General features: G+C 44.6%; 1 protein-coding gene across 1 annotated transcript in view; it reads right to left on the bottom strand.

Moving 5' to 3' along the window:
* The window catches only part of LOC126335566 (cytochrome P450 9e2-like), a 147854-nt gene that overhangs the window by 62537 nt on the left and 62388 nt on the right, over window positions 1-22929 (bottom strand). Inside the window, exons 2-3 of the mRNA XM_049998993.1 lie at window positions 21249-21627; window positions 12692-12823 (exon numbers count right to left, since the gene is read on the bottom strand). Of these exons, the coding sequence (XP_049854950.1) occupies window positions 12692-12823; window positions 21249-21612 (496 nt within the window). The 5' untranslated portion in view covers window positions 21613-21627. The remainder of the gene's footprint in view (window positions 1-12691; window positions 12824-21248; window positions 21628-22929) is intronic.

The following is a 22929-nucleotide window of genomic DNA, read 5'->3' as shown; positions in this document are numbered from 1 at the left end:
AACAATGCCCCCGGAGTAGACAACATTCCATTAGAACTACTGACGACCTTGGGAGAGCCAGTCCTGACAAAACTGTACCATCTGGTGAGCAAGATGTATGAAACAGGCGAAATACCCTCAGACTTCAAGAAGAATAAACCAATTACAATATAATAATTCCAATCCCAAAGAAAGCAGGTGTTGACAGATGTGAAAATTACCGAACAATCAGTTTAATAAGCCACAACTGCAAAATACTAACCGAATTCTTTACAGACGAATGGAAAAACTAGTAGATGCCGACCTCAGGGAAGATCAGTTTGGATTCCGTAGAAATACTGGAACGCGTGAGGCAATACTGACCTTACGACTTATCTTAGAAGAAAGATTAAGGAAAGGCAAACCTACGTTTCTAGTATTTGTAGACTTAGAGAAAGCTTTTGACAATGTTGATTGGAATACTCTCTTTCAAATTCTAAAGGTGGCAGGGATAAAATACAGGGAGCGAAAGGCTATTTACAATTTGTACAGAAACCAGATGGCAGTTATAAGAGTCGAGGGACGTGAAAGGGAAGCAGTGGTTGGGAAGGGAGTAAGACAGGGTTGTAGCCTCTCCCCGATGTTAGTCAATCTGTATATTGAGCAAGCAGTAAAGGAAACAAAAGAAAAATTTGGAGTAGGTATTAAAATCAATGGAGAAGAAATGAAAACTTTGAGGTTCGCCGATGACATTGTAATTCTGTCAGAGACAGCAAAGGACTTGGAAGAGCAGTTGAACGGAATGGACAGTGTCTTGAAAGGAGGATATAAGATGAACATCAACAAAAACAAAACGAGGATAATGGAATGCAGGCGAATTAAGTCAGATGATGCTGAGGGAATTAGATTAGGAAATGAGACACTTAAAGTAGTAAAGGAGTTTTCCTATTTGGGGAGCAAAATAACTGATGATGTTCGAAGTAGAGAGGATATGAACTGTAGACCAGCGATGGCAAGGAAAGCGTTTCTGAAGGAGAGAAATTTGTTAACATCGGGTATAGATTTAGGTGTCAGGAAGTCGTTTCTGAAAGTATTTGTATGGAGTGTATGGAAGTGAAACGCGGACGATAAATATTTTGGACATGAAGAGAATAGAAGCTTTCGAAATGTGGTGCTATAGAAGAATGCTGAAGATTAGATGGGTAGATCATGTAACTAATGAGGAAGTATTGAGTAGAACAGGGGAGAAGAGGAGTTTGTGGCACAACTTGACAAGAAGAAGGGAGTGGTTGGTAGGACATGTTTTGAGTCATCAAGGGATCACAAATTTAGCATTGGAGGGCTGTGTGGAGGGTAAAAATCGTAGATTGAGACCAAGAGATGAATAAACTAAGCAGATTCAGAACGATGTAGGTTGCAGTAAGTACTGGGAGCTGAAGAAGCTTGCACAGGATATAGTAGCATGGCGAGCTGCATCCGTAAAAACAAGTTTGAAACGGTTGTTTCCAAGGGATGGCTGCTTCATCCTCCTCGTGAGGTGTAGGAATTGAGTCAGGACTAATTTTCTGACAACTAGAACTGAGAAAGATCGTGAAATGTCTGTTGGCAAAAGATGTGCTAGATGGTAACGGCGCTGTTTTTTTTTTTTTTTTAGTTGGATGATGGTGCCTCCGCAGCCACAAAGGGATGCAGCACCGCCGCTTCCAGTGCCATTTAGTTTTAGCTTCGATGTGGACCAACATAGCAGACGCTTTTCGCTATAGGTACTTATCAGCTTCCATCAACTACTAACTCGTGCTACGCTTGGAGACCGTCGCGTCACGACCAGCCACGCGGCGATAGTTCACCGTGATCTCCTCCTTCATCACTTTAAACAGGATCTTGTGACTCAGTACTCTCTCTCTGGTTTCGTCGAATTCTCTCAAACGCTTTCCAGCAGCGCAGTACTGGAGTTGGTATAGCGCAAATAATTTTGAGTCAGGTTGTGTGGCTTCTATGCATCTTATACTTTGACTCCATTAGCAATGCTTAACATCAGTGCCTCAGAATTCAGAATACAAACATTTATTTTTTTACTCTTTAAACAAGGTCGGATATGGAATAAGTAATCACTTTTAAAATGGTGATGGGCTATTGACCTTTACTGCCCCTACAAGCTGTATCAAGTTCCCTTCATACTAACCGCCATGGGTGCCAACGGTGTTAACAACCAGCGAGGGGGAACTACACAATAGATACATTCGCTTGTTAGTTACGGAACTATTTTCTGGGAAACGTAGGTAAAAAATATGAATACAGTTTTCAAACTGAAGAGAAGGGCCATTTGAATAATAACCAAAGGTTGAGCTCATTGTAAAGACCTTAAAAACACTGGGGATTTCAACTAAACCGTGTGAGTACATTTACCAGACAGTATCGCACATAAAAAATAACACAGAAAATTAGTGCACTAACAGCCCTGTCCATGATCACAGAACAGAATCTAGACTGATCTTACATTTATCAAGAAACAATTATGAAACGTCCCCTTGGAAAAATTATACAAGACTGTGCTTAAACTGAAACACAATATTTTTTGGCGCAACGCAATCTGACTTCCAAAAATCCCTACGAAAGAATGGCCCTGACTAACATTAACCTATACGTTTCACAAATCACTTACCTCACAAAAATCTTCGTTACTCAAACTACTGCAATACAGCGAGCGCCACTACTGCCAGCTAAATAAAAGATTGAAACTACTGAAGGCACTAACTACTGATAGGCATAGTTAGCAAATGAAAGATTTTAATAAAGAACAAACAATGTATTTACCTTAATAGTCATAATATATATATATATATATCAGTTCATGACCCCAATTCTTACAAATTTCAAAACTCCGCCATCTCTCTCCCCACGTCCACCACTGCTGGCGGCTCACCTCCAACTGTGCAACGCTACGCGCTGGTAGCATCCAGCTGCCACTGCCCAACACTACAATGGCAGACAACAATACAAACCAGCCACAGACTGCACACAGCACAGCCAGTGATTTTTCATACAGGGCGCTATGTGGCGTTACCAATAAAATAACCTAAACAGGCTACTTACACAATAAACAAAAAACTCAATAAAGCATTTTATACCAAGGGATAAAACTGTACAATAAACTGTCCACGGCAACTGAGATTAATAAACCAAACTAATTTAAAAACGCTGTTAAAAAGTTCCTGTTCAGCAATAAATTCTGTACAATGAAGGGTTAATTGGGTAATACAGACTATAAGTTTAGTGAAACATTTAAATCAAGTAGATGATAACAGAAGTAGTAGTAGTAGTAGTACATCGTCTCACATAAAACATTCACGCTATGTTTTTTTCTTTCTTTTCGGGAAATCTTTATTCCGAAAGCTACAATGTACAGTATAACGTGTTACCCTCTTTCTGCGCTCAACATCTCATTTATTATAGAAGTATGTTGACCTAATTTTTCAGGCTAGCAAATGATATGGATATTACACATCGTCGCTATGATCCTGAAGCCACCCGATAGTGTGTCTAGTGTTACATTATGAAACAGTGTATATGGGGATTGGGAGTGAAAAATGAACGAATACTGTAGCACTGGCCTTTTACGTTTTCAAAGCAATATCGTACATGTGTGTGTGTGTGTGTGTGTGTGTGTGTGTGTGTGTGTGTGTGTGTGTGTGTGCTATCATGGATGATGAAGCAACTCCCAGTGAATAGCCAGTGCTACCTACAATTCAGTCACGAAATCTGTCCTCAGAAATGGTGCACACCTGTAATAAAACGTACTTTCTCTCCGCTATTTCTCTCCCCAGTGCATTTGTTTCACCCACACCACCTAGTTAAAATGTGTGCACTGTACTTGCTGTTTGTAAATCTCTTGCCCGCTGGAGTCCTAACTTCTGAAGTGGACGACAATTCAGTACTTCAGGCTGTTAACACTTTGTGTCTGAGCGTTCTAATAACAAGAAAAATCATAATAATTCTTTGCACAGCACTCTGGTGTTGTGCTGCCAATTAGTTCTTATATCTTTCAGAGTCAGTAATGAAGAAGTTTCTGGTCTATTGCACGAACTATCTACAACTTGCAGAAGACATTTTCATTAGATACGACATACGTCGCATCTAGCATTTCTTACATATGTCTTACTTTTACTTTCATATAAACAAGTTCAAAGTACAGTGGTCTATGTGAGGCGCCTGTGTTAATGCTGGTAATGGAGGAAAAAAGTAATTATTGATGACTTATATAATCATTAGTATTAAAGTCTTACAAAATTGTGATTGTAGAAATAATGTTTTGAAAGTAATATACATTCATGATCATAAATTAAGGATAATGCTGATACATGGTGAAACAGCGCTCTGGTGGCCGGTTTGCGGGTTTAAGTCACCTCGGGGTATGACCATAGGGTGCATTTGACCTGCGGTCGTCGCACGGTGGCGCTGGCAGCAGTCCACATACGCAGAGGTGTGTTGGTGCATGTCAGTGTACGGTGCAGCGAGTAAGTGCGCAGACGTTTTCAGACGTGCTAATAGAGACTGTGTGTTGAAATTTGCTGGTCAAACACAGCAGGCCATAGCACGGGCTCTTCGAGTGCAACAAAGTGTGATCTCGACATTATGGCAACGATTCCAGCAGACAAGAAACGTGTCCAAGAACTACAGTACGGGGCGTCCATAGTGTACACCACCACAAGAGGACCGATATCTCACCATCAGTGCCCGCAGACGGCCACGGAGTACTGCAGGCAGCCTTACTCGGGAGCTTACCGCAACCACTGGAACAGTTGTCTCCAGACACACAGTCTATAGACGACTGAACAGACACGGTTCATTCGCCCGGAGCCATGCAAGGTGCATTCCACTGACGCCTGGTCACAGGAGAACCCTTAAAGCCTGGTGTCAAGAACACAGTATGTGGTTATTGGAACAGTGGTCTTAGGTTATGTTCACGGACGAGTCCAGGTATAGTCTGAACAGCGATTCTTGCCGGATTTCCATCTGGCATGAACAGGGAACCAGATACCCGTTCCTTAATGTCCTTGAAAGGGACCTGTATGGAGGTCGTGATTTGATGGTGTACGGTGGGATCGTGATTGTTCGACGTACACCACTACATGACTTTGACAGAGGACCTGTAACAGGTCAGGTGTATTGGGAGGTCGTTTTTCACCAGTGTGTCCGCCTTTTCAGGGGTTCAGTGGGTCCCAGCATCCCCCTGATGCATGATAACACACGGCCCCACCGAGCTGCCATCGTGGAGGAGTACCTTGAAACAGAAGATATCAGGCGAATGGAGTGGCCTGCCTGTTCCGCAGACCTAAATCCCATCGAGCACGTCTGGGATGCTCTCGGTCGACGGATCGCTGTACTTCTTCAAACCCCTACGACACTTCAGATCCGACAGGCACTGGTGGAAGAATAGGAGGCTATACCCCAGCAGGTGCTCCACCACCAGATCCAGAGTATGCCAACCCGTAGTGTGGCCTGTGTACATGTTCGTGGTGATCATTTCCCATATTTATGTCGGGGTACATGCGCAGGAAACAGTGGCGTTTTGTAGCACATGTGTTACGGGACGGTTTTCTCAACTTATCACCAATACCGTGGCCTTACAGATGTGTGTCGTGTGTGTTCCCTATGCACCATGCTATTAGATCCAGTTTTGTGTAGTGCCACGTTGTGTGGCACCACATTCTGCAATTATCCTTAATTTATGAGCATGAGTGTAGTTTCATGATTGAAACACAATCACACCCTTTTTGTTTTTACCGCTTACGAAATTTCATTTTATCCCTCAGGGGCTAATTAACTATAGGCTGGGAACCACTGTGCTACAGGCTAAGGCGGAAAAAGAGACGCGACTGACTGAAGACAGTTCCGCGCTTGCCAGAGGCTGTGACACAAAGGCAGATGCGATGTTTCTGGCACGATGTGCTAGACCGTACCTAGAAGGTGGCGGGCGGGATGGGTCTCCTCCAAGGGCGCAGGCACAGGGTGGTCGCAAAAACTGACCCAGAAAAAGATCAAGATGGGAAGACGTCTTAAGAATCAACGGGGAGAGATAAGCCAGTTTTCCTACTACCTCTAGTGCTCTAGTCTTCTCCCTAAGTGCAAAAAAACCTTTCTCTCTGTCTGCGACTGTAAATGCAGACTGTTGTCAAAGAGTCATTTCGTCGACTTAGCAGCATGAAGGAACAACTACAACCATCGCTAACATGGTTTATGTAGCAACAGTGGGCTCTGTCCACCCAGATACCATCACTAAAGCTTGCTCTTTTTCAACAATGGAACTGGTACTACGCTGTTACACTGGTGAACCAAAACATTATGACTACCTGTTTAATAGCTATACTGTCCGTCTTTGCAACGAAATACATCACTGATTCTACGTATCAGGGATCCGACAGTTTGTTGGTGCGTTTTTGGAAGTATGTGGCATTATATGTCTACGAACAGGTCATGTAATTCGCGTAAATAATGGGCCGCTATTAGCGTACGCGGTGATGGCGACCCAGAAGGGTTCCACAGGTTTTACATCAGGCGAATTTCGTCGCTGAGGTATCAACGCGAGTTCACTATAATGCTCCTCAAACCACTGTAGCACTGTTCTGGCTCAGAGACACGTGAAAGATGACATCGCCGTCGGGGAAGATATCGAGCATGAAGTGATGCAGTCGTTCGCAGCTGTCAGCGTGTCTTCGATTACTGCTGCAGGTCCCATGAAAGCGCAGCAGGATATCTCCCATAACTCTGTGCTCAAAATGGTTTATATGGCTCTGAGCACTATGGGATTTAATATCTAAGGTTCCCTAGAGTTAGAACTACTTAAACGTAACTAACTTAAAGACCTCACACACATCCACGCCCGAGGTAGGATTCGAACCTGCGACCGCAGCAGGAGCGCGGTTCCGGACTGAAGCGCCTAGAACCGCTCGTCCACAGCGGCCGTCTTAACTCTCTGCTCCCACCAGCCTGAGTCCTTGGCGCGCTGCACGTTTCGCCTCACCGTTCACCTCGATGACAACGTTTGTGGAGACGATCATCGATCTAGTATAGTAAAAATGTGATTCACCCGGAGAGCCAATATGTTTCCATTGACCGACGGTCGAATCCCGATGGTCCCGAGCCCACCGCAACCGTAATTGGCGATGTCGCTGTGTCAACATGTGAATGCGTAGCGATGGTCTGCAGTGGAGGTCCATCTTCAACAACATACGATGAACGGTGTGCTCCGAAACACTTGTGCGTGGCCAGTATCATGCCCTTTCGGTAGAGTTGCCACAGATCACCATCTGTCCTACATTATCGAGAAGACAAGTCTGCGAACCCCCCGTTCTGTGAAGAGTCGTGGATGTTCAACCATTTAGGGTCTAGTGGTAGTTTTACTGTCCTGCTATCTCTTTCTGTGGATGCTCACGACAGTAGCACGTGAACATTTTCACTGTTTTCGAGATACTCGTTCACAGGCTCTGCGTAATAATGATCTGTGCTTTGTCAAAGTCGCTTATCTCAATGGAATCCCCCTTTTGCAGCCCATACCTTCGCTAGGGTGATCGATCTCTGTGCCTGGTCCGCTGACATACTTTTGTTACCGAGTCACATGCCCGCAACGCCCCCAGGCGCCATCCAACGTCGTGGCGGGCAGTGATCATAATAATCATCTTGTGGTGCAGTTTTTCTTGTTGTCTCCGTGCTTCCTAAGTAAATTGGGTGAGAAGGTCCGCCTTATGTAAGACACTTTTTTTGTTTTGTTTCACCAATACATGTTTCACCACTTTTGTGCTATCGTCAGTCCGTTCGATTTTTTTATTTTTAACTGTATAATTGTTGTTACATATTAACATCAGTGTTGTTTACAACACTATATAAAAGTTGCATTTATAAATTAATCGGCGAATAGTGGGTGTAACATTAGTTAACATACCTTACACGATGGTATTGTCATCAGCAAACAGAAAAACGTAATTTATTTTTCTGTTTGTTATGCATTTACGGACGGAAATGAGACTGTATTACGTTATCTGCGTGTAACTTACAGTTTTGAAGTTGTGGTGCGTTCTCCTGTGTTTATGGCGAAGTAAATACGCTTACTTCTTAACCTATGGTTGCTTGGCAATGCACTTTTCTCCTCTACTCAAAACATAGGCGTAGTTTGCGCTGCCATTACGTGTTGTTGTGGCTGTGCGGTGTTCATTTGTTTCGTAGTGGTCATAATGTTTTGCTGATCATTGTATATTGTACATTCTCAAAGGTCAACGAGCGGGAGCTGAAGCAAATATGCTGTCTGGCCGAAGGCATCCCGTTTTTGCCGATTTCTGCCGGCTGAGGACTGTAGGAAAAAGTGATGGTGGGTGAAGCAAACAAAAAGGGTGGAGGGGGCATGTAATTTAATTGCCTCTCCAAAAAAGTACTTTAGATGCTCAAGTTTCGGATGGTACTGTCTGCTGCATAATTTAAAAAAAGGAATTCAAGAATAAGCCTTCTGAGACAGGTTAATAAGATTCGAGGAGTTGCATCGTGCTTATGGACAGCTATACTCTGTTCACGTGTGCTCCGCCACGGGTCATCGACTCCATTGTTGAAGCGTCTGGGATAGGCCCAGTAGAAGTGGGTCTTACTTACACTACTGGCCATTAAAATTGCTACACCAAGAAGAAATGCAGATAATAAACGGGTAATCATTGGACAAATATATTATACTGGAACTGACTTGTGATTATATTTTCACGCAATTTGGGTGCATAGATCCTGAAAAATCAGTACCCAGAACAACCGCCTCTGGCCGTAAATACGGCCTTGATGCGCCTGGGCATTGAGTCAAACAGAGCTTGCATGGAGTGTACAGGTACACCTGCCCATGCAGCTTCATCACGATACCACAGTTCATCAAGAGTAGTGACTGGCGTATTGTCACGAGCCAGTTGCTCGGCCACCATTGACCAGACGTTTTCAATTGCTGAGAGATCTGGGAACGTGCTGGCCAGGGCAGCAGTCGAACATTTTCTCTATCCAGAAAGGCCCGTACAGGACCTGCAACATGCGGTCGTGCATTATCCTGCTGAAATGTAGGGTTTCACAGGGATCGAATGTAGGGTAGAGCCACGGGTCGTAATACATTTGAAACGTAACGTCCACTGTTCAAAGTGTCGTCAATCCGAGCAAGAGGTGACCGAGACGTGCAACCAATGGCAACCAATACCATCACGCCGGGTGATACGCCAGTATGGCGATGACGAATACACACTTCCAATGTGCGTTCACCGCGATGACGCCAAACACGGATGCGACCATCATGATGCTGTAAACAGAACCTGGATTCATCCGAAAAAATGACGTTTGGCCATACGTGCATCCAGGTTCGTCGTTGACTATACCATCACAGGCGCTCCTGTCTGTGATGTAGTGTCAAGGGTAACCGGAGCCATGGTCTCCGAGCTGATAGTCCATGCTGCTGCAGACGTTGTCGAACTGTTCGTGCAGATGGTTGTTGTCTTGCAAACGTCCCCATCTGTTGAATCAGGGATCGAGACGTGGCTGCACGATCCGTTACAGCCATGCGGATAAGGTGCCTGTCATGTCGACTGCTAGTGATACGAGGCAGTTGGGATCTAGCACGGCGTTCCGTATTACCCTCCTGAACCCACCGATTCCATATTCTGTTGACAGTCATTGGAACTCGACCAACACGAGCAGCAATGTCGCGATACTATAAACCGCAATCGCGAGAGGCTACAGTCCGACCTTTATCAAAGTCGGAAACGTGCTGGTACGCATTTCTCCTCCTTACACGAGGCATCACAACAACGTTTCACCAGGCAAAGTCGGTCAACTGCTGTTTGTGTTTGAGAAAACGGTTGGAATCTTTCCTCATGTCAGCACGTTGTAGGTGTCGCCACCGGCGCCAACCTTGTGTGAATGCTCTGAAAAGCTAATCATTTGCATATCACAGCATCTTCTTCCTGTCGGTTAAATTTCGCGTCTGTAGCACGTTATCTTCGTGGTGTAGCAATTTTAATGGCCAGTAGTGTATGTGTTAAGTATTTTGTTGTGATTCTGGTAAGAACTCTGAAAGAGGTCAACTCATTGAAAATATTATGATTCTTTGCTTAGAACTGTGCTAAACAACCAACCCGTGTAGTTCTTATAACAAATCCTGCTGGACAGTCGATATGGCTGTGCTTGATTTTTATTAATGCTACTTACAAAATGTAATGTTGTTAATTACGTGTATAGTTGGTAGTTTTTGGGCGGGGGAAGGTTGGCGGGGAGAAGGGGAGGCGATAGATTTGGCAGACGTTCTGCCAGAGGCGCAGGGTCACCTCGGGACGGTTCTGATGAGGTGGGTGGATGGGGCTAGGTGTTTAGAAGTCAGGAGGTTCTGTCGCGGGAGAACAGTTGGTGTACTACATCCTTTGTTCTATGGGAAATTTGTCGCTGGAATCAGTCACTGCCATCAAGAATCTAGGTATAACAGCATAGGCTAATTTGAGAGGATATTTCAACATGAAAAAAATCTAAGGTAAAACCATTTGCCGATTCAGAATCACTGAAAAACTTCTAAGGAAACGTAATTTTTCCAAAAGAATAACTTGAAAAGCCTTCTTTTGATTAATTCGTGAGCATTGTTAAGATATTTGGTAAGGAGCTATGTTAAAACTGTGAGGGCCGGGAAAAAACCCACCGTGGTTCAACAACAAAGTTAGGAAACTACTGCGAAAGCAAAGAGAGCTTCACTGCAAATTTAAATGCAGTGAAAACCTCTCAGACAAACAGAAGCTAAACGATGTCAAAGTTAGTGTAAGGAGGGCTATGCGTGAAGCGTTCACAGAATTCGAAAGTAAAATTCTATGTACTGACATGACAGAAAATTCTAGGAAGTTCTGGTCTTACGTTAAATCAGCAAGTGGCTCGAAACAGCATATCCAGACACTCTGGGATGATAATGGCACTGAAACAGAGGATGACACGCTTAAAGCTGAAATACTAAACACCTTTTTCCAAAGCTGTTTCACAGAGGAAGACGGCACTGCAGTTCCTTCTCTAAATCCTCGCACAAACGAAAAAATAGCTGACATCGAAATAAGTATCCAAGGAATAGAAAAGCAACTGGAATCACTCAATAGAAGGAAGTCCACTGGACCTGACGGGATACCAATTCGATTCTACACAGAGTACGCGAAAGAACTTTCCTCCTTCTAACAGCAGTGTACCGCAAGTCTCTAGAGGAACGGAAGGTTCCAAATGATTGGAAAAGAGCACAGGCAGTCCCATTCTTCAAGAAGGGTCGTCGAGTAGATGCGCAAAACTATAGACCTATATCTCTGACATCGATTTGCTGTAGAATTTTAGAACATGTTTTTTGCTCGCGTATCATGTCATTTCTGGAAACCCAGAATCTACTCTGTAGGAATCAACATGGATTCCGGAAACAGCGATCGTGTCAGACGCAACTCGCTTTATTTGTTCATGAGACCCAAAAAATGTTAGATACAGGCACCCAGGTAGATCCATTTTCCTTGACTTCCTGAAGGCGTTCGATACAGTTCCGCATTGTCGCCTGGTAAACAAAGTAAGGGCCTACGGAATATCAGACCAGCTGTGTGGCTGAATTGAAGAGTTTTTAGCAAACGGAACACAGCATGTTGTTTTCAATGGAAAGACGTCTACAGACGTTAAAGTATCCTCTGGCGTACCACAGGGGAGTGTCATGGGACCATTGCTTTTCACAATATATATAAATGACCCAGTAGATAGTTCCATGCGGCTTTTCGCGGATGATGCTGTAGTTTACAGAGAAGAGCATTAGAAAATTGCAGCGAAATGCAGGAAGATCCGCAGCGGATAGGCACTTGGTGCAGGCAACTGACTCTTAACATAGACAAATGTAATGTATTGCGAATACATAGAATGAAGGATCCTTTATTGTATGATTATATGATAGCAGAACAAACACTGGTAGCATTTACTTCTGTAAAATATCTGGGAGTATGCGTACGGAACGATTTGAAGTGGAATGATCATACAAAATTAATTGTCGGTAAGGCGGGTGCCATGTTGAGATTCATTGGGAGAGTCCTTAGAAAATGTAGTCCACCAACAAAGGAGGTGGCTTACAAAACACTCGTTCGACCTATACTTTGCTCATCAGTGTGGGATTCGTATCAGGTCGGGTTGACAGAGGAGATAGAGAAGATCCAAAGAAGAGCGGCGCGCTTCGTCACAGGGTTATCTGGTAACCGTGATAGCGTTAAGGAGATGTTTAGCAAACTCAAGTGGCAGACTCTGCAAGAGAGGCGCTCTGCATGGCGGTGTAGCTTGCTGTCCAGGTTTCGAGAGGGTGCGTTTCTGGATGAGGTATCGAATATATTGCTTCCCCCTACTTATACCTCCCGAGGAGATCACTAATGTAAAATTAGAGAGATTCGAGGGCACACGGAGGCTTTCCGGCAGTCGTTCTTCCCGCGAACCATACGCGACTGGAACAGGAAAGAGAGGTAATGACACTGGCACGTAAAGTGCCCTCCGCTACACACCGTTGGGTGACTTGCGGAGTATAAATGTAGATATAGACGTTAACGCACAAAAACTTTGAACCGCCATCACCGAAATATGCTTGAGCTGATGAATACAAAACTTAATAAATGGCTAGAAAAGTTTTCATTTTTTTTCAGATTGGTGGAAGTACTTTCATGAAATTATAATTATTTCTCTGTCTTACTTGTTTTGATGATGCTGTCTATGTGGTCCACCATGTTGCGAGAAACTTGCGCCATGAGTCCCATCATGTCTTTTATTCGACCAGATGTGAACGCTGGGCTTAGAGTTGCTCTCATGCGGCGCCAACTTTCACCTGAAAAGTAAAAACAAAAGGTTGTTTGTCTCTGTCTCAATCAAGTTACTGAGCACGGAAGGCAAAGGTGTATCATGCCCTAGACGTTCATGTTCCATGTTTTAATCTGTCATTCTTATTACGTATAGGAACTTTGTGGGACCTTCACGAACATTCTCCTCATTTCTGCTGCGTGGAAAATATTGGCAGGGGATGGATTGGTAGCAGGGGAGGAGGGTAGGGGCGGGGGATGGCAGGGGGGGGGGATGGAATGCTGAGGACGGATACTGCAGACACGAAACAGATATATGGCAGCGTGTCATTACCACGTGTTGCTCGGAAAAAGCGCAAGTAACATTACTCAATAACATTTGGGAACATCGTAGTTTTCCCGATGATGTTCCAGCGGTAATACACTCCTGGAAATTGAAATAAGAACACCGTGAATTCATTGTCCCAGGAAGGGGAAACTTTATTGACACATTCCTGGGGTCAGATACATCACATGATCACACTGACAGAACCACAGGCACATAGACACAGGCAACAGAGCATGCACAATGTCGGCATTAGTACAGTGTATATCCACCTTTCGCAGCAATGCAGGCTTCTATTCTCCCATGGAAACGATCGTAGAGATGCTGGATGTAGTCCTGTGGAACGGCTTGCCATGCCATTTCCACCTGGCGCCTCAGTTGGACCAGCGTTCGTGCTGGACGTGCAGACCGCGTGAGACGACGCTTCATCCAGTCCCAAACATGCTCAATGGGGGACAGATCCGGAGATCTTGCTGGCCAGGGTAGTTGACTTACACCTTCTAGAGCACGTTGGGTGGCACGGGATACATGCGGACGTGCATTGTCCTGTTGGAACAGCAAGTTCCCTTGCCGGTCTAGGAATGGTAGAACGATGGGTTCGATGACGGTTTGGATGTACCGAGCACTATTCAGTGTCCCCTCGACGATCACCAGAGGTGTACGGCCAGTGTAGGAGATCGCTCCCCACACCATGATGCCGGGTGTTGGCCCTGTGTGCCTCGGTCGTATGCAGTCCTGATTGTGGGGCGCCAAACACGCATACGACCATCATTGGCACCAAGGCAGAAGCGACTCTCGTCGCTGAAGACGACACGTCTCCATTCGTCCCTCCATTCACGCCCTTCGCGACACCACTGGAGGCGGGCTGCACGATGTTGGGGCGTGACGGGAAGACGGCCTAACGGTGTGCGGGACCGTAGCCCAGCTTCATGGAGACGGTTGCGAATGGTCCTCGCCGATACCCCAGGAGCAACAGTGTCCCTAATTTCCTGGGAAGTGGCGGTGCGGTCCCCTACGGCACTGCGTAGGATCCTACGGTCTTGGCGTGCATCCGTGCGTTGCTGCGGTCCGGTCCCAGGTCGACGGGCACGTGCACCTTCCGCCGACCACTGGCGACAACATCGATGTACTGTGGAGACCTCACGCCCCACGTGTTGAGCAATTCGGCGGTACGTCCACCCGGCCTCCCGCATGCCCACTATACGCCCTCGCTCAAAGTCCGTCAACTGCAGCACATACAGTTCACGTCCACGCTGTCGCGGCATGCTACCAGTGTTAAAGACTGCGATGGAGCTCCGTATGCCACGGCAAACTGGCTGACACTGACGGCGGCGGTGCACAAATGTTGCGCAGCTAGCGCCATTCGACGGCCAACACCGCGGTTCCTGGTGTGTCCGCTGTGCCGTGCGTGTGATCATTGCTTGTACAGCCCTCTCGCAGTGTCCGGAGCAAGTATGGTGGGTCTGACACACCGGTGGCAATGTGTTCTTTTTTCTATTTCCAGGATGTACATTACACAGACGTTGGACAAAAGTGTAGGAACACCTCGAGAAATGCATACTTGAACGTAAATGCAGGTTGTGCTGTTGTATTTACCACGAACGGCAACTGTGTAACGTCCTCAGTAGTATCACTCGTAGTGTAGTTGCGAGTAGGTTATGTTATGTCCAAGCGAATTCGGACGTGGATTAATTGTTGGTGCATGTAAGATGGATGCTTCCTTGACCAAAGGAGAAGAAGTGTTTGGTGTTTTAGGAGGCGCATTGTCGAAGATTTATACCGAATAAAGACAAAGAGGAAAAGCATCATCCACTAAGTTAAAACAGCGGCCAAAAGCGTTTGCAGAGTGGTCGTGATAGGCGGTCATTGAAGAGGATTGAGAATAAAAATAAGAGGACGACATCTGCAGAACTGAATGTCAGAAGAGTGAAGCATGGCGGGGGTTCGGTGGTGATTAGGGCAGCCACATCGTGGTATTCCAGGGGTACCATGTTTACTCTGCAAGGTCGGATTCCTGCGAACGATTATGTGGCCACTTTGGCTGACCAGATCCATCCCTTGGTACGCTGTTTATTCCTCAGTGGTGATGCTGTGTTTCAAGGCGATAGACCTCCTGTTCTCGCATTATCGAGGACTGGTTTAGCGCACATGAGTCACCACGATCACCAACTCTCAATATTATTAAACCTTTGTGGTCTACAGTGACGAGAGGGGTCCGTGATCGATACCCACCTCCACTATGACTAATGAAAAGCATACAGAGTATGTGTTTATCCATTCCGAGACGACTGGAAGCTGCGTTGTTTTGAATACCAACGCTTTTCCTGCACCGTATTAGCCATGGTAATGTGTTATGTTTGTGATGTTTCCGTACGTTTCTGAGTCCCCTTGTACTTACGGATGATACCACTTTAAAGGAAGCTATGGGTGGAAAGGTTAAGGTCGTCGTTCAATTTTAAGCTTCGATAACAGCGGACTTAGGACAACAGACATTTCGCACGCGGTAGGCGTAACGAGTATTTCTGAAAATTATGGCCCTAACTAGGCAATAATTGCACAACGTTGTACCTTTAAAAGAAGGCCCACTGACATTCACCAAGACTGTTTGCTTTAACCAATACCAGAAGGTCAAGGATGGAGAGGCCAGAAAAATCTCAGCATTTAATAATACCAAATAAATGAATGACATATGGAAGTAAATGTAAGTAATTTGGTATGTGCACGGCCGCCAACTCACCGACGTTCCAGTTTATCCGTGTCAACGAAACTAACCTTCCTTTCCCGCCATGAATTGCTGTCTTCCGCCAACCTCTTCATATCAGAGTAGCCCCTGCACCCTACGTCTTCAATTACCTGTTGGCTTTACACATTTTTTAGCCTCTACAGCTTCCCGTAGTACTAATGAAGCTATTCCCTTGTGCCTTTACCCATTTCCTATCATCCTGTCCTTTCTTCGTCTCAATGTTTCCCATATGTCCCTTTCTCCGTCGATTCTATGGAGAACACCTTCATTGCTTATATTATCAGTTCATCTTACTTTCAACGTTGTTCTGTAGCATCACATCTTAAACGCTTCGAATTCGTCTTTTTCTGTTTTCCCTTAGACGTTAATACACTACCATACAACGCACAACATGCATTCTTAAAACTTTCTTCCCCGAATTAAGAAGTCTGACAGATACTAGTAGACTTCTTTTGGTCAGGAATACCTTCTTCGCCTGTGTTAGTCGACCGAAATCAGATACTGGATTGTAAGACGTACCCAGGAGCAGATATAGACTCAGATCAGAATTTAGTGACGATGAGGAGTTGGCTGAAGTTTCGTTTAAGAGATTAGTCAGGAAGAACCAATATGCAAAGAGGTGGGATAAAGAAGTACTAAGGGATGGCGAGAAACGCTTGCACTTATCTTATATAGCAATAAGGAATAGCTCAATAGGCACTACAGTTGAAGAGGAATGAATACCTCTAAAAAGGATCGTCGCAGAAGTTGGAAAGGAAAGCATAGGTACAAAGAAGATAACTGCGAAGAAACCATGGGTAATAGAAGAAATACTTCAGTTGATCGATGAAAGAAGGAAATACAAAAATGTTCAGGGAAATTTAGGAACATTGTGAAGAAACCATGGGTAATGGAAGAAATACTTCAGTTGATCGATGAAAGAAGGAAGTACAAAAATGTTCAGGGAAATTTAGGAACACAGAAATACAAGTCGCTGAGGAATGAAATAAACAGGAAGTTCAGGGAAGCTAAGACGAAATGGCAGCATGAGAAAAGTGAAGAAATCGAAAAAGAAATGATTATCGGAAGGACTGACTCAGCATATAGAAAAGTCAAAACATCCTTCACTGAAATTAAAAGCAAGGATGGTAACATCAAGAGTGCAAATGGAATCCCGCTGTTAAATGCAGAAGAGAGAACGAATAGGGGGAAGGAGTACATTGAAGGTCTCTATGAGCGGGGGGATTTGTCTGATGCGATAGAAGAGGAAACAGGAAATGATTTAGAAGAGATAGGGGATCCAGTCTTAGAATCAGAATCTAAGACTGATTTGGAGGACTTACGATCAAATAAGGCAGAAGCGGTAGAGAACATTCCATCAGAATTTCTAAAATTATTGAGGGAAGTGGCAACTAAACGACTATTCACATTGGTGTGTAGAATGTATGAGTCTGGTGACATACCATCTGACCTTCGGAAAAATATTGTCCACACTACTCCCAAGATTGCAATAGCTGGCAAGTGCGAGAACTATCGCATAATCAGCTTAACAGTTCAGGCATCCAAGTTGCTGACAAGAATGATATACACAAGAATGGAAAAGAAAATTGAGAATGTGTTAGATGACGAAACCAGTTTGGTTTTAGGAAAGGTAAAGGCACCAGAGAGTCTATTCTGACGTTGCGATCGATGCTGGAGGCAAGACTAAAGAAAAATCAAGAGACGTTCATAAGATATCTCGACCTGGAGAAAGCGTTTGACAATGTAAAATGGTTCAAGATGTTCGAAATTCTGAGAAAAACAGGGGTGAGCTATAGGTGGAGACGGGTCATATACAATATGTACAACAGCCAAGTGGGTATAATAAGAATGGACGACCAAGAATGAAGTGCTTGGATTAAAAAAGATATGAGATTGGAAGGTAGTGTTTCGCCCCTACTGTTAAACCTGTACATTGAAAAGTAATGATGGAAATAAAACAAAGGCTTCGGAGTGGAATTAAAATTCATGTTGAAAGGATATCAATGATACGATTGGCTGAAGACATTGCTATCCTGAGTGAAAGTGAAGAAGAATTATAGGATCTCCTGAATGAAATGAACAGTTTAATGAATACAGGATATGGGGTGAGAGTAAATCGAAGAAAGACGGAAGTAACGAGAAGTAGCAGAAATTAGAACAGAGAGAAACTTAACATCAGGATTGATGGTCACGAAATAGATGAAGTTAAGGAATTCTGCTACCTAGCCAGCAAAATAATCAACGACGGACGGAACAAGGAGGATATCAAGAGCAGTCTAGCATTGGCAAATAGGGTATTTCTGGCCAAGAAAAGTCTGCTACTATCAAATATCGGCCTTAATTTGAGGAAGAAATTTCTGAAAATGAAGGTTTGGAGCACCGCATTGTATGTTAGTGAAATATGGACTGTGGGAAAACGGAACAGAAGAGAATCGAAGCATTCGAGAGGTGGTGCTATAGATGAATGCTGACAATAATGTAGAGTGATAAGGTAAGGAATGAGGTTTTGCGGAGAATCGTAAAGGAAAGGATTATGTGGAACACACTGACAAGAAGAAGGGACAGGATGAGAGAACATATGTTAAGCCATTAGGGAATGATTTCAGTGGTACTAGAAGGAGCTGTAGGGGCAAAAACTGTAGGCGAAGACAAAGATTGGAACACATCAAACAAATAGTTGAGGACGTAGGTTGCAAGTGCTACTTTGAGATGAAGAGCTTGGCACAGGAGAGAAATTCTAGGCGTGCCGCATCAAACCAATCAGAAGACTGACGAGTCAGAAAAAAGTCAACCTTTCATGTCGTCCTTGCTTCACCTGGTCTCTGTTGTTTTGCTTCCAAGGAAGTAGAATTCCTTGACTTCTTGGTCACCAGTTTTCATTTTAAGCTCGTCGCTAATCCCATTTACGCTGTTTATCACTACTTTCGTCCTTACTCAATCCACTCTCAGTCCATATTCTGCAGTCATTAGACTATTCGTTTTATTGAACAGGTCCTGTAATTCTTCTTCACTTTCAGTGAGGACAGCAGAGTCATATGCGAATTTTATCACTCATATCCTTTGACCTTCAGCTTTAATCCCACTCTTGAACCTTTTGATGTTGAGACTAAATCCTTTGAGTCTAAATCCTTTTTAATTCCATTCTTATTCTTATCTCTTTCTTCTGGTATTTACTGTGTTGTCTGTCTTTCCTTAGAGCTCCCTTTTTCTAATGTCTAATTGTCGGACTATTTTCTAGGTCAACAGACCGTATGAACGCTTTTTGATTTCCTCAAGTCCCGTTTCCATTACCAAGCAGAACGCCAGAACTGCCTGTCTGATGTCTTTACCTTTCCTAAAAGGAAACTAATGCAGGAGGATCTGCAACGAATTGAGGCACTGTGGGGGGAATGGCAATTGAATCTCAATGTAGACAAGTGTATTGTGCTGGCAATACATAGAAAGAAAGATCCTTTATCATTCAGCTACAATACAGCAGGTCAGCAACTGGAAGCAGTTAATTCCATAAATTATCTGGGAGTAGGTATGAGGAGTGATCTAAAATGGAACGACCATATAAAATTTATTGTCAGTAAATCAGATGGCAGACTGAGATTCATTGGAAGAATTTTAAGGAAGTGCAGTCCTAAAACAAAGGAAGTAGGTTACAGGACACTCGTTCGCCCACGGCTTGAATACTGCTCACCGATGTGGGACCCGTACCAGATAGGGTTGATAGAAGAGAGAGAGAGAGAAGATCCAACGGAGAGCAGCGCGCTTCGTTACAGGGCCATTTAGTAATCGCGAAAGCGTTACGGAGATGATAGATAAACTCCAGTGGAAGACTGCAGGAGAGACGCTCAGTAGCTCGGTACGTGCTTTTGTTGAAGTTTCGAGAACATACCTTCACCGAGGAGTCAAGCAGTATATTGCTCCCTTTTACGTATATCTCGCGAAGAGGCCATGAGGATAAAATCAGAGAGATTAGAGCCCACACAGAGGCATACCGACAGTCCTTCCTTCCACGAAAAATACGAGACTGCAATAGAATGGAAAACCGATAGAGGTACTCAAGGTACACTCCGCCACACACCGTCAGGTGGCTTGCGGAGTATAGATGTAGATGGAGATGTAATTGTCACCTAACAGATCTTCGGTTTTCGTTTCCAGCCTTCTGTATATTACTATCGTTAGTAAACCTGGATGCACGAGCTTTTAAGCTAACTGTGCGATAGTTGTCGCACTTACCTGCCCGTGCTCTATTCGGAACCTATCGTTTCCAAAATTATGATGGTGTGTATCCAATCACATATACTCTACACACCAACCTAAATAATCGTTTGGTGTAATTATTTTAGAAATTTCGACGGGATGTTATTTATCCATTTTTGCTGATCTGATTGCTGTTTTAAAGTCTGACCCTTGTAGTAGTAGTCTGAAGCCTTGATCCTCCACATGGCAGCCATCTACGCTGACCACTCAGCTATGGAGGCGTTTACTAGCACAAAACGCCAAGTTTAAAATGCCACAGAGACAGTACTGTTCCAGGTTATATGGCCGTGGTGCAAAGAATTCTTGTATTCCTAACGTTTCGTCCAATACTATGTCGGACACCTTCAGAGATATAGCCGGTCCTGCCGAGTCCTGCCTACTGACGAGTCGGGCGCCGGAGAGCGGCCTAAATACCGAGGAAAGTGGGCGTGGTCTAGCTTGCACGTAGTAGCAGAGAGAAAACTAGTCAAAGATAAAATGTAACTATCGATAATAGTCCGTCATAGATAAAAATCACTTATCGATTCTGTAACGCCACTGTCCATATCTCGCTTAGTTTCAAGTCCTCTTCTTTTCTATTAAAATTATCTTCATGTTTATAAATTTCAATAGCCTCCCTACACAGTCGTGGATAATAGTTCGTGGTAGCACTTAAAACTGTAGTTTCAGAAAACTTAACTACATGGTCACCTGACCGAAGTGCATGTTCCGCAACGGCCGATTTATCTATTTTTCCCATTCGGCAAAGACTTTTATGCTCCTTTACCCTCGTATTCACACTTCTTTTCGTAGTTCCAATATCGATCTTGCCACAAGTACACGGAATTTTATACACACCGCTAGCTGATAATGGTGGCCTTCTGTCTTTAACAGAACGAAGTACTTGTCCTATTTTTCTGGTAGGTTTGAATACCGGTTTCGCTTTATGTTTCAGCAAACTTTTGCTGCTTCGATCTGTAACCTTACTAATGAAATGTAAAGACACCGTGTTCTTCTATTGCTGTGTACCATCCTTGTCCTTTGGCCTGCTGTAATTAGGTCTTAAAACTCTATTAATTTCTTTGTTGGAGTACCCATTACAGGCCTCCTAAAGCAATGTTATGATTTTGTGTTCGGGTGAGCAAGGTGTCAGCACCTCGGAGGAACATGAGGCTGCCGGCGAGCAGCGGGTCTCCGCTGACGGCGTGGTGGTCGCAGAAGTCGGCGAACGCCCGCACGGTGACGTGGCGAACCAGCTGGGTGTCCCTGAGCAGCAGCACGGCGGTGCAGGGCCCGGCGAACACGCCGGCGCACGGCTGTCCTCGTGTGTTCTCGTACAGGCGGCGCAGCAGCGAGTGCGCCGAGGCGGCGCCCGTCACCAGCGGCCAGAGGTGGCCCAGCGGGGAGCCGCCCCCGGGGGCCGGCGGCACGCCCCAGCGGCGCAGCGCCAGCCGCCGCCGCACCAGGCACCACAGGTAGCCCACCAGCGCCGCCGACAACAGCACCACGGCCACCACCATCTCAACGGCGCTCACCTGCGACACGCAGCAGGTAAACTCTCCGCATTACCAGGAACTGAAGTAGAGAACGAACGGGTGCAAAGGAACGGTTGACCAAGATCAACGAAAAGACCGAGGAACGAATTCCAAGGAACGATCGGTTCATAGTTCACTTCGGTCGCGGCGGTCTACTTATAGTTCCCGGGAACGAGGAACGATAGGTTCCTAGTTCGCTAGTTCACTTCGGTTGCGGTTGTCACTTAGGCAGTTCTCGTTCCAGCCTCGGTCGCGTGTTCGCTTCAGTCTCGGTCTCCCTCGACCGCACTCGTCGTTCTTCGCACGACCACCTGTCTCATTTCCACTGCCGACTGCTCCTAGTTAGTCCAGTATCCAGTCGTTCGTTTCGTCCACTGCACTCGCCTGTATTACATGTGTTCCAAACTGTTATTGCGCTTGGTTCTGGCTATTCAGCGTCCACGACCGGTAATGAAAAAGTATTTTATAGTTACGTAAATTACATAAAAATTACGTTGTATGTAATAGGTACGTCTTTTCAGGTAACAAAAGGGCATATCAGCTCACTTCATTAAATCGATGAACAACAGAAGACATACTTATAACAAGGCAAGTTTTTTTGTTATTCACATATCTTTTGGTTTCATCGACTTGATTTAGCAGCTAACTTTAAATAATTTGCTTAATTTTTAGTGTAAGAAAATTCATATAAAACGATTTTCGTGTATCTTTCATATACAAAACATTTCATTTAGGAAGGCTCTAATTATTTTTAACTTTGGTTGTTTCCAATTTGCATTACCTGCTAGTTTGGTTTTTTTGGAAAAAAGTGGGTTGTGGGTCATTTTGTTTCAGGGGGAGGCAAGTCTCCCTCTTGGTGCCCTCCATCCTTCAGTCACTTAGACTACCTGTTTTCAGTTTTTCATAAGCACCAAGCACAAATGAACGGCGAACGAGTAAAAATGAACGGTTCCCAAAAAAGAACGATCAGCAGTGAACTAGTTCCCAAAGATGAACGAGTTTGCCCATCTCTAAACTGAAGTAAGAACGTTACAACCACATTCGGCTGGGGTTCGGGTCAGCTGACTTCTATCGCTCGTTGTATGGTGCGATCTCTGTCTCCACCGCCAAATCTGATAGCTTTCCTATAGATTCGATTGCAGATAAATACAATCAGATGACAAAAACCATGGGATACCGGTATCAAATAGCCTATAAATATTACAGCGGAAACTTACACAAGAATGCATTAGCTTCACACAAGATAGGGCACAGTGGTGACATCTAGCGACTCGAAATGATAACTATGTTTTGATCGCCTGC

Source organism: Schistocerca gregaria, chromosome 2 (genome assembly GCF_023897955.1).
Source record: "Schistocerca gregaria isolate iqSchGreg1 chromosome 2, iqSchGreg1.2, whole genome shotgun sequence".
Classification (NCBI taxonomy): Eukaryota; Metazoa; Arthropoda; class Insecta; order Orthoptera; family Acrididae; genus Schistocerca; species Schistocerca gregaria.
The sequence above is the reverse complement of the archived record's forward strand: the minus strand, read 5'-3'. Positions and strand labels throughout refer to the sequence as shown.